Below are 12,610 nucleotides of genomic sequence, written 5' to 3' on the forward strand. Positions count from 1 at the left end.
TGTGGGAGAACAGGAACCTGGCCCTAGATAGCTAGGTGCACATCAAAGGCATGATTTCAATGAGCCCAGACCTTTGCACCTTCCCACACATAGAAAATCACTAAATTCCTTAATTTGAGATATCTGGTTTTCTTTAAATAACAGTAATCTCTTAATGTTCTGACTACCTGATCTTTGTTGTAAAAACTCAACATCCTGGCTCCTCCCATCACTTTGGAACAGTCTCCTAGAGCGATCTGACAGGCTCCAGTCCTTAGAAAGTCTGCCGAATAAAACATAACTCTCAACTTATAGGTTGTGCATTGTATTTCAGTCCACAGGTGGTAAAACATTTCTCCCTTTCCTAATCTCAATCTCTCCTCCACCCCCCCCCCGTCGTCTTCTGTCCCATCCCCTACACCTCGCCAAATGCACGCAAGGTCATTCCCAGAGAGGGGCATTAAAAATCTAGTGGACTGATCATGGGTTTTTACCAAAATAAACCTGCACTTAAATTCTGATGGTGCCATTTACTAGCTCCAAGACTTCAGTGGTACAAATTACTTGTTGGACCACAATTTCCTATTAAGATTAAATTAAATAAACACACACATTGCCTAGTACAAAGACACTCACTTATTGTTGCCTTTCCTTTCACTCTCTCGATAACCTAAAGACCAAATGAAGATGAAGAAAAGCGCTCTACCTGTACTGTATCATAGGCAAGGTTAGCACTTCCCTTAACAAGGATGGAAGTGGTTCTAGTGACCTATAAAACACAAATATAGTTAAGGAATTCCCAACAACTTTGCAGCACCTAACCACGATTTTTATTCATAAAATATAAGAGAATAATATGAAATAGTCATATGGGATTAGCCTAGGAATGCAAGGTTGGTTCAACATTCTTAACTCAAACAGTGCCATTCATAATATCAACAGCCCAAGGAAGAAAATTCATCACTATTCGTACAGATGCAGAAAAAGTGTGATATTCATTCAACAGCCATTCATGATTTTTAAAAATACTCAGTTAACTAGAAATAGAAGCTTCGTCAGCCTGAAAAAGAGTATCTATGAAAAACCTACAGCTAACTCATACTCAATGGTGAAAAACTGAATGATTCTGCCCTAAGATCAGGAACAAGGCAAGGAGGAATCTGCTCTTACCATTTCCATTCATCAGCATGCTGGATGGAAGTCTTGGCTAATGCAGTAAGGTACAGAAAATAATAAAAATAGAAAAAATTGGAGAGGAGAAAAAAATTGTCTTTATTCATAGAAAATATAATTATCTAAGTAGACAATTCAAAAGAATCTATAAAAAACTATTAATAATAAGCGACTTTAACAAAGATAGAAAATAAAAGATAATCATAGAAAAATAAATTTTATTTTTATATACAGCAGTGAACAAGGGGCTGAAATTTTTATAAGCTCCATTTGTAGTAGCACCAATAAATAGGCAATACTCAGGAATCAATCTAACAAAGTACTATAAGACTTACATGTTGAAAATTACCAAAAACAAACAAACAAACAAACAAAACCAGTGAGAAAAATCAAAGACATAAGTAATTGAACTGGTAATACTGTGTTCATGGATCAGAGGACTCAATATCACCAATATTGCAATTCTCCCTCAAAATAATTTATAGATTCAATTCAATCTCAATTCAGCATTTAATTCAATGTTCAATAAGATCTAAGCATGCCTTTTTTTAAGAAATTTACAAGGTGATTCTAACAGTTATATGGAAAAATAAAAAATGTAAGATAACCAAGGCAATTTTGAAAAAGAAAAAGCTGGAGGACTCAAACCAACCAACTTTGAGACTTACTATAAAGGTACACTACTTAGGATACTGAGATATTGACAAAAGAATAAACATATGATCATTGGAATAGAAACTGATGCATACGTATAAAGGCACACCTCAGAGAATACTGTGGGTTTGATTCCAGACCAATGCAATAAAGCGAGTATTGCAATAAAGCAAGTCACATCAATTTTTTAATTGCTCAGTGCATATGTAAAAGTTACATTTACATTATACTGTAGTCTATTCAGTGTACAATAGCATTATTTCTAAAGAACCAATGTACATACCTTGATTAAAAACTACCTTTATTTTTATTGCTAAGAAACACTAACCATCATCTGAGCCTTCAGCGAGTGGTAATCTTTTTGCTGGTGGAGTTTAAAATACTATAAAAATTACCAAAGTGTGACACAGAGACATGAAGTGAGCAAATGCTGTTGGAAAAATGGCACTGATAGACTTACTCGACACAGGGTTGCCACAAACCTTCAATTCATAAAAAACACAGTATCTGTGAAGCACAATAAAGTGATGTACAATAAAACAAGGTCTGCCTGTATATGATAAATTGACTTTTGACAAAGATATGAACTTAATTCAATAGACAAAGGATAGCCTTTTTGTCTTTTAACAAATGATGCTAGAACAATGGGACATATCTATATTAAAAAAAATGAACGCCAACCCAAACCTCACCCTATACATATAACTTGAAATGGATCACAGACTGAAACATAAAACCTAATGCTACAAAATACCTAGAAAAAAAACAGAAGCAAGTCTTCATGATCCTAGATCTGGTAACTATTTCTTAAATAGGACAGAAGCATGAACCATAAAAGAAAAAATTGATAAATTGCATTTCATCACAATTTAAAACTTTTGCTCTTTGAAAGATAGTAAGAAAATTTAAAAATAAATAGAAAGACAAGCCACAGACTGGAATAAAAAATGGTACAGTCATTTTGAAAAACAGTTTGACAATTTCATATAAAGTTAAACACACATCATAAAATCCAGCCATTCCACTCCTTGGTATTTACCTAAGAGAAATAAAAGTGAATGTCTACACAAAATCTAAAATACAAATATTTACAGCAACTTTATTTATAACTACCAAAAACTTTAAACTATCCAAATGTTCATCAATTGGTGAATGGATAAACAGATTGTTGTACCTTCATATAGTGTAAATCTACTCAGCAACAGAAGGCAGTAAACTACTGATAAATTCAACGACATAGATGACTCAAAAGCATTATGTTAAGCAAAATAAGCTAGACTTGAAAAACTACATATTTTGATCTCATTTATATGAAATGCAGGAAATGACAAAATATAGAGACAGAAATCAGAGCAATTGTTGCCAGGGTTTGGCAATATAGGGAGGAGACTGACTACAAAGTAGCATGAGGGAACACCTTGGGTGATAGAAAATTCCTTTACATGATTTCAGTGGTGGCCACACACTAATTTTGTCAAAATTCATACATTTGTATATGTCTAAAAAGGGTGAATTTTACCGTATGTAAATTATGCCTCAATAACCCTAAGGAAAAATGCCTACCATCTCAGAAATGGCCAACTATTTTAGGCAGAGATCTATATCTTATCAGAACTCAAAGTGCTGAGTTTTGATTTTAAGATCCGATTAAAGAACAGGAAGACAGGGAGGGCAAAGTTCATGACAGTTTTGTGTGTCTTGCACTATTCAATGACATAATTGTGTAAAAAAGGGCTCTAGTAAGGTGATAAATGTATAATTTAGGACCAAAATACCCTATTTGCTATTCATTTGAAACAGATCAACTTAAAATGATAAATGGCCACTGTCCTTACCAGTGGTTTGAGTTTCTGGCTGACTCATTCAAAGGATTGCTTAATAAGATAGGAACTTGTTCAAGTACTAATTGTCCTTACTTTATAACCGTTCTGATTTACCAGAGCAGGAAAGGAAAGAAGCATTTTCACTGTGTAATTGCTTTCTTTTGATTAGAGTTTTGAAGAGACACAGTAGAAACTTATCTTGGCAGCAGGGGCTACAGGGTGGGAGGTGAAGAGTTGTCCAAACCCCTACAAAGGGCCTTTCTCCCTGTTTGGCAGTGATAGCTGCAGGTAGGTGTCTAGTAGTGGATAAGCCAGCGAGCATGGTCCTAGGTTGGCAAGGAACCATGGTCAAAACAGTGGTAGGTATCTTTTAAGTAGCATTCTCAGTGCTCCAAGAGAGACCTAAAGTGAAAAACAGACTACAGAAGACTTGTCTTCATTTCTTTGCTCATTTACTTACCCATTCATCCAACAAATATTTATTGACTGCCCATTCGACGCCAGTCTCTGTGTGAAGGTTGAAGACATAGAGACAGCCTGGTCTAGAGTAGTTTATAATCTTTTGGTGGCAGGGATGGGAGTGTGTAAGGTGCAATAGAAGCCAACGGGTCGGAGTACACCTTAAGGGAAAAGGAAAGTTAGAAGTGTGATTTATTCCTCCTTATGTACCATTTTTCCATCAGGCTTTCAGTGCCCCAGAGTTCACCATGAAGACAAGACTGGCAGTCATTCTAGGTAGCAGGAACAACATATGCAATGGAAGTGTGAGTAAGTACAATGTAGCCACAAAACTGCATGATGTTCTGGGGGTACTGAAAGCCTGATGAAAAACAGTGTGTATGAGACTGGAGGGGTTGAGGGCTTTATAAGTTGTGCCAAAGAGTTAGATGTCAGTTTGTGGGGTAGCCTATCAACAAAGGAGAAACAAACCAAGATTTGCATTTAGAAAGATGATTCCAAGGGCAAGTCAAGTACAGACAGAGGCAGAGAGGAGAGTCCCCTCTCTCTTTACTGAGTAGCTGAAAAGGCGGTGGTAGACCAGAAAGTTGGTGTTAACTGGAGTGGCAGAAAAAGCTCCTCCATGAAATCAACCTTTAGTCATGCAGAAGAAACGATCCATTCTCTTACCCACTGCATGTCTCTAGCCAGCAACTGTGTTTACTTCTCTACCTCCCACTAGAGTAGCAGGTCCTCAAGGACAGGAATGGTCTCTCTCTCACATACACACATATCCCCAGTGTCTGGTTAAAAGCAGATGTTCAGTAACTGTGTTGACTGAAAAAAATGAGTGAATTAAATAAATGAACGGATTGATAGTTCTGGGCCCAAGAAACCAGTAGAAAGCTGTTAAAAAATGTGACTGATGGGTTATTTTGGGATTTGGTAAGCTACCGATCACAGGGAAAGTTGAACTAGGTGTCTTTGAAAGTCTCTTCCAATGTTAAGATTTTATGATTTGAGGCCACTCCCTGTGAAAGTAACAAGTGGCTAAAAGGGGTACATGTGAGATTTGCTCTAAGGAAAGACCAAAAAAAAAAAAAAGAATCCAATAAAAAAAGTCAAGGAGTGAGTTTATAGTATCAGGAAATAACAAATTAAGGCAACTAAAAGCTGACAGATTTTTAAAAAGAGAATGGAAATCAGTGATTGTCGTAATTAAGCTTCTGAAGGCAGGCAGCGTGGCAGATCAAGCCCTGTAGACTACACAGACCCCTTTATATTGGAGGAAGGGAATGTCAGGTGCTTGGAGATGTACCCAGAAGCAAGCTCTGAGAGGAAACCCAAGTAGGCAAGAGCGCATAATTGGAAAAGAGTGGGCAGCAACAGGCAGAGGTCCAGGTAGGTGATCAGTGAGCATCAGGATACTCGGCAAGGAGAAAGCAGACAGAACACGGCAACAGGTATACCTGGTAGAAAGCAATTAGTCAGTGAGCGTCAATGACATCAACAATGCTTAGCAAAGCCCCAACGACAGGCATGGGTCTGAGCAGAGTGCAAGTTCCTGAGAGGCCAGGCTACAAGAACGCACATTTTTACCCCTGGAGCAACTGAGATACCAACCACTGTACCCAGACATGGATGGACTTGGAGGGCATTACGGTAAGTGAAATAAGTTAGAGAAAGGCAAATACTGTATGATATCACTTATATGTGGAATCTAAAAAATACAACAAACTAGTGAACATAACAAAAAAGCAGCAGACTCACAGATATAGAGAACAGACTAGTGGTTACACTGTGGAGAGGGAAGAGGGAAGGAGCAAATTAGGGGTAGGGGATTAAGAGGTGCAAACTATTATGTATAAAATAAGCTACAAGGATATACTGTACAACATAGGGAATGTAGCCAATATTTTACAATAACTATATATGGAGTATAACCTTTAAAAACTGTGAATCACTGGAGAGGGTACAGCTCATTGGTGGAGTGTGTGCTTAGCATGCATGAGGTCCTAGATTTAATCCCCAGTCCTTCCATTAAAAATAAATAATACTAATTACCCTCTCCCCAAAATATTATGAATCACTATATTGCACAGCAAGAAAAAATCCATATCCCCCATATAAGAGGGGATAGCTTGGGGTCACAGTCTGCTGATAACTTTTTATATTATACTTATTGATATGTTAATAATACATTCTATGCATATTATGTAAGTATATAATACACTTATTATAAGTATATAGTTATACTTTTTCATAGTTAAATGGATATACCATTTTAAACAAGCCTAAACCACTCTAGTTTAATTGGAAGCCTAATACTGAGAAACAGACAAAATCAAATGTCCCATAACATTAAAGAAAACAGGTTTGACTGTTTCCCAGCTTGGTTTTTGCTTGAGATACATGCTGTAGCAAAAGTCCTCTTCTTCCTGAGAGGCTGATCCACCATGAAAGAATAATTCAGGGTGGGTTTTTGGGGATTATTTTGTTTTTGGTGTGTTTGTGTTTTGAGGGGGTGTGGCTTTAAGGAATGAGAGCCTCATTTTTAAAAATAATTAAAAAAAATCAAGTGAAAAAAAAAAAGCTCTGTAGCTCACAAGTATTACCCAGAAATCTATATTTCCTAAAGCACTGTATCACACCATGTAATTGGGAGGACAGCTCATACTGCTATTCTTATTTCCCATTCTGAACTTCAAACATAGATGGTCTTGAGGGGTTTAAGCAATGCTCTGGTCTGTCCATTCTCACTGTGCAGATGAAAATCTCAGGACTACTGACAAAAGTTACATAAAAACTACCCCCAAAATTATACGACTAGTGGCAGAGCCAGTGATAAAACCCAGATGTTTCTGCTCCTTCCATGTTTGCCATGTCATCAAATCTGGTAGAGATGTCTGCTATTAGCAAGCAAAATTGAGTTAAATGCATTCACTCCTAATTTTTAACCCTTCCCACTGAGCTCATACACCGCCCAACAGAAAATCTCTTTCCATCTGCACAGACGTTCCCTGATACATGACAGACTGGAAATCCACTAGGGGTTACACAGTTTAGATTATCCAACTCCAAAGCAAGAGAAAGCCTCAAGCAACACCATCTGATTATGAGATTTTGCTGCTGTGGAGAATTAATCAAATTCATCCTAGAGGCTCATCTGCTGTATGACATACTCATCCCTTGACATCAAAACTATGTAACAAATTTCAACACAAGATGCTCTGGTGACTTCTTTTCCTAGTACTTTCTGATCTTCATCTGTTACTGTGACTAGCGTTTGAAGGAATGTGAATAAGCAGGAGGCTGCTTGATCCCTAGTATGTATATAATCCTTTGTAATTATACGAAAGCTGGAAATATAGGAAGGGTCTCACTTACGGAAATACTCTTCACTGTTTTTTTGTGAATATAAAATAAGTGCAAAGAGAGGTAAGAAAGTCTAATAACTGGGAAATCATGAATAATTGAGAGGCTGTAACATTTGAAGAATGTGATTTAAATTATTCAACAATATCCATCAGTAGTCAAACATAATTTAGTTGAAAAAACCCAGTATATTTAGAAAAGCTAAACAAATATACACTGTACACCAACAACTTGATCTTAACCAACTATTGTTACCTACAAAGTATAGACTATTCCTTAAATATGGTTTATTTCTCCAATTAGTAGGAGTGGGCCTTGAAAGAAAAAGCCCTAAAATGTACCTAAAACCATGTTTTCTTTAACTCAAAATAACTTCTGTTTAATAAATAAATGAAATGAATCATATTCCTCTCCAGAATGAGAGGTAGAAAAATCAGTTTAAAAAAAACCCTCTATTTTAAAAAAGAGTAACTTCACAGCAAAGAAACCTGACAAACACTACCCCAGCCAGGAGATCAAGTTGACATCATCAGTGATAAGCCACGTTGATACTATGCATGGTGGATAAGATGTGATGAGAATAGCCCTTCACTTCTCTAGTCTTCCTTCTAAAAAGTCATAATCCACATCTTCTTTTCAGAAAAACATCAAACAAATCTTAATTGAGGGATTTGCTATGAAATCCCTAACCAGTACTCCTCAAAACTGTTAACGTCATCAAAACGAAGGAAAGCTTGAGAAACTGTCACAGTCAAGAGGCGCCTATGGAGACATGACGGTTAATTACGGTACAGTATCCTAGATGGGATCCTGGAACAGAAAAAAGGATATTAGGGACAAACTAAAGAAACACGAATGAAGTATGACTTTAGTTAGTAACAATGTAACACTATTGGTATGGTACATTTGTTACAATTAATGAACCAATATAAGCTAATAATAAAGGAAATTGGGTGTAGGGCACATATGTGAACTCTGCACCATCTTTGCAAATTTCCTACAAATCTGAAACTAATCTAAAATGAAAAGTTTACTTAAAAGTTCATTGTAAAATGACTATAATGCAATAAAAAATGTTTAAAAAAAGTTAAAAACAAATTTTAAAAATGAGTACTGGATTCTTTCGTGTGATGAACACATACAACATGTAAGAGATACTAAACAGTGACATTAACAAATTAAGAGTGTAAACCTAAATATTCTTTAGCTCTCCTTTTTGGGCATAGCTCTCAAATTGAGGAAGTCCTCTTAGACCTTATTAGCTAGAACTTAGATTAATAAATGAATGCAGAAAAAAAAATCCCCCAATTTTTTTCTATTTGCCTTATGGTAGATGTATTATCTTCATTTATTTAAAATATGTCTAATTATAATGAGGTATGTTGCTCACTATTTTCTCTACTGAGGAGTCAACCTAGAACCCAAAATTGCTAATAGTATACTAAAGGTTACTTTCAGCAAAAAGTTAACTGTTAACTTTCTGTCTGCCTTTCCTCCTGGAACTATCTTTCTGAGAAGTGCTTTAAGTGTACATTAGGAGCCAAGGACATGAGTTAGAGATGGAGTGGATAAAAGAGTGAGTGGGGCTGCAGGAGACAATGCTCCCTGGTCATCAGTCTTTGAGCAAGTACTGTCACTTGCTTTAATTCCTTCCCCCTCATCCTTTGCTCCCTTTAAATCTGGTGATTTCTAGAAATGAATCTTCTTTATGACATATGCTATATATTATTTGGTTTGAAAAAGCCTTGAGTTTATGTGAAGTAAAGTAATGTTCTTTTTCAAAGCTCTGTTCGTTCTCAAAATACAGAACCTGCAAAAAGCACATGCAGGGTTGTTATCGCTTTGGATCAATAGCTCAGTCACTGCTACGAGATATTAAAAAAGGAGTTAGGAAGACAAGCACATCTTTTGAGCTGCATCTATTCTGGCAAAAGCAGCACAGCAGAGAGGCATAGACATATTAAAAACCATTTTAGCAACGGAGTTCCTGCCAAGCAAAGAAAATTCTGGGCCACTCTATCTACCCAAATGTTTTCATAGAGGTTTTAGCTAGCAGGCAACTACAGGCAAACAGAGGCTTGGAGGCTGAGGAATGAGAGTGGATGCGGGCAATAGCTGGACACAGGAGCATCTGCAAAACCACCTTAGGGGTCCTCTAACTTCCCCAGAACAAATATTCACTAAAATATTCACTTTAATTTCAAATCCTTTCATCAGTTGAATACACTTCACAATTTCAATAAGCATTTGAAACATGTCAGCTGCATAGGCCTGTCTCCTGATTAAAGTAAAACTTAAAAGGAGATACCAAAAAATAATGGAGAAGGTCCCACTCACAAGAAAGATGTTATCTGGGAATCTCACATTTAAAAAACAAACTCTTGGGCTACACTTAGTGACTTGTTTCCAAAGAGTACAGTATGGAAAGGAGGAAAAACATCAGCTTTACAGTGGAGGAATCTGGTAAACACTACTTTAGACAGGTGATTAAGGTCCACACCAACCGTAGTTAAGTCACGTTGATGGTATATACTGTTGATATGGTGTGATGAAAACAGCATTTCACCTCACCAGCCTTCCTCTCAAAACTCAATAGCCCCAGTCTAATCATAAAAAAGATAGACAAATCTCAATTGAAGAACCATTTTACAAAATATCTGATCAGAACTCCTCAAAACTCTCAATATCATCTAAACCAAAGAAGTCGGAGAAACTGTCACAGCCACAAGGAATCTAAGGAGATATGGTAACTGTGATGTGGTATTCTGGATAGGACCCTGTAACAGGAAAATGACATTAATGGGAAACTGAGAAAATGTGAATATTAAGTATGGACTTTAGTTAATAAGAATGCATCAATATTGGTTCATCAGTTGTGACAAATGTACATTACCAGTGCAAGATGTTAATAATATAGGAAACTGCGTGTGTGGTATGAAAACTCTCTGAACTATCCATGCAACTTTTCTGTGAATCTAAAACTATTGTAAAATTAAAAGTTTTAAAAAACATTGAAAAAATCTTTTGTTGGTTATCTCTCATCTCCATTAAAATCCTCTGCTTCTAACCAAGTATCAGAAAGAGAATCAATGAGCCTTGGGTACCTGTTGTGTGAGAAAGACACCAGCAATTAATTTCCTATGGAGCACCTAATAGTCACCAGGTGGGAATGGTTTGTCACCATAGTGTCCTTGAGTCAAACATGGAGCGAATTTAAAGTCAATGGCAAAACAGGGGATGAATGATCTTTAACAACGCAGTTAATCCATCAACAAAACAATCTGATGGTGTAGCACAGCCCTGGAATCTAAACATAGCCGAGAATATGCACATCTAAACCTTGTTAATGCTTCAAAGTGCATTAGATATAAATCTAGAAACTATGACAACCTAAGCTTTAGCAAAAATCATTTTGACTCTGTATAATAAACATTTAAAAAATGAAAAACAAAGCAATCCAACACTAGAATCATGGGCACTATCAATTTTATAATCATTTCCTGGAACTGGATGACACTAGATAAAAGTTAGATTCAGAGAGACAAAGGCTGAAAAATACTATGTAAAGTCCAGGTTTGGGTTGACTGATCAAGCAGACCTTGTTTACATCAGACATCAATTGATAAAATGGGGGGGGGGGGCGTCCAGCTGAAACAAAGTTTATTACCACTTACTGTTTATTAGAAACCTTCAAAAGAAGGTTTAAGTTGCAATTCATATTTTACTTAAGTTAACCTTCAGTCAATATTTTTATTGAACATTGGTTCTCAAACATTATTCTGCATCATATCACCTGGACGGTGTGTTACACCAGATTGTCACCTCCCCGACCCAGGACCCCGGCAATTTCTGATGCAGGTCTGTGCATCAGAGGCCTGAGCAGCGCAGTTCTAACAGCTCCCAGGTGACACTGACACTAGTCTTTTGTAAACATTCCAACAACTTTCAAAAACCTATGATCAAATGTAAGCATCTCAATAAAATCTAAAACCAAATTTAAGTGATCTGGAAATTTTCTGCTCTTTTTCTTTAGCAACAAATATTTCTTAAGCATTTAGTGCCCAGCACTGTACCAGACCATGGCTCTGGGCACAGAGCAGTGAGTAAGAGCACAGATGCCCTCTTAAATCCTGTTCTGGAAGAGGAGGCAGCTAATAACTGGCTCCAAGATTCATTATGAATTACAACTGCAGAAAGACCTATTGTAAGAGAACTATAAGGTGCTATGAGACCCTGTGAGACTGAGTGGTCTGACCTGGGGAGGAGGGTGGTCAGGGGATGCTTGAGTTTAGCACTGAAGGAGGAATAAAAATGGGGGCCTTGGGTAAAGGATTCTATAGGCAGGAGCAGCTGTGGAAGGAGCGTAGAGCCCTGAGGCAAGGCCAGCGTGACCACAGTGCACAGCGCAAGGGGCACAGGTCAGAGATGTTGTTACACAGGCCCGCAGAGCTGAAAGGCAGGAGTTGAAATCTTACTCTAAGTGTGAGGGGAGCCACTGAGGGGATTCTCAGCATGAAACTGACTTAAACTAATGTTATGTTTTTTTAAAAAAAAAACAGTCTAGATGGATTTTTTTTTAAGCAGAGATAGATTAAGCATAGCAAGAGTGGACCCCTCAAAACATTCAGGAGGCAGAGTCTTTGGAATTTGTTGATGGACTGAGTAAAGTGGAGTGACAGAGAGGAGGAAAGATTCAAGGGTAACTTCCAAGACTGTATAAAATGCTGTGAGTGATTAGCAGTGCTTTTCCAGTCTGACTTGAGTTTTTCTCTGTGGTGTAGCTAGAGAGGCCAAAAATGTATTTTAGTTGTGCCTAGGAAAAGACTGGACTCATAAAAATACTTAAACAGTAGGATAGCAGATCAAATGCTTCCTTTTCCAAGAAGAGAAAATTCCTTTTGAGAGCATTATGTATTAAGCTCAAAGTTAACCTTATTGTCTCCTTTCACAATTGTGGAAGCAAAGACTGACATGGTTACTCATCTCATTCTGCAGTCTGTGAACAGAATTTTATTTTTACCTTTCTCATGGCATTCATCACTTCCTGCCTTGTATTTTGCCTCATGTATCTATGCATCTTATGTCCTTTCCTAAACTGAGTTCTCTAATGAAAGATAATGATCACTAACATAGGAAAAAACCCAAGACAATCATGTACCCACGTCTAG

The 12,610-nt window shown here is 37.1% G+C and overlaps 1 protein-coding gene and 1 non-coding gene across 11 annotated transcripts in view; one reads left to right on the forward strand and one right to left on the reverse strand.

The window, feature by feature from the left end:
• Positions 1–12,610, reverse strand: part of ATP11C (ATPase phospholipid transporting 11C (ATP11C blood group)) — a 152,544-nt gene that overhangs the window by 117,166 nt on the left and 22,768 nt on the right. The window contains exon 1 of one of the 10 annotated variants that reach the window (XM_074359927.1): positions 1,150–1,173. The exons of the other annotated variants lie outside the window; for them this stretch is intronic. Within the exon in view, the coding sequence (XP_074216028.1) occupies positions 1,150–1,158 (9 nt within the window). The 5' untranslated portion in view covers positions 1,159–1,173. Of the gene's footprint in view, positions 1–1,149; positions 1,174–12,610 lie in introns of those variants that run through there. 10 annotated transcript variants of the gene reach the window in all.
• On the forward strand, positions 688–812 carry LOC123616170 (U6atac minor spliceosomal RNA). Its single transcript, XR_006724054.1, has one exon. It is a non-coding gene; the product is annotated as a U6atac minor spliceosomal RNA (small nuclear RNA).

The sequence above is a fragment of the Camelus bactrianus genome, chromosome X (genome assembly GCF_048773025.1).
Source record: "Camelus bactrianus isolate YW-2024 breed Bactrian camel chromosome X, ASM4877302v1, whole genome shotgun sequence".
NCBI lineage: Eukaryota > Metazoa > Chordata > Mammalia > Artiodactyla > Camelidae > Camelus > Camelus bactrianus.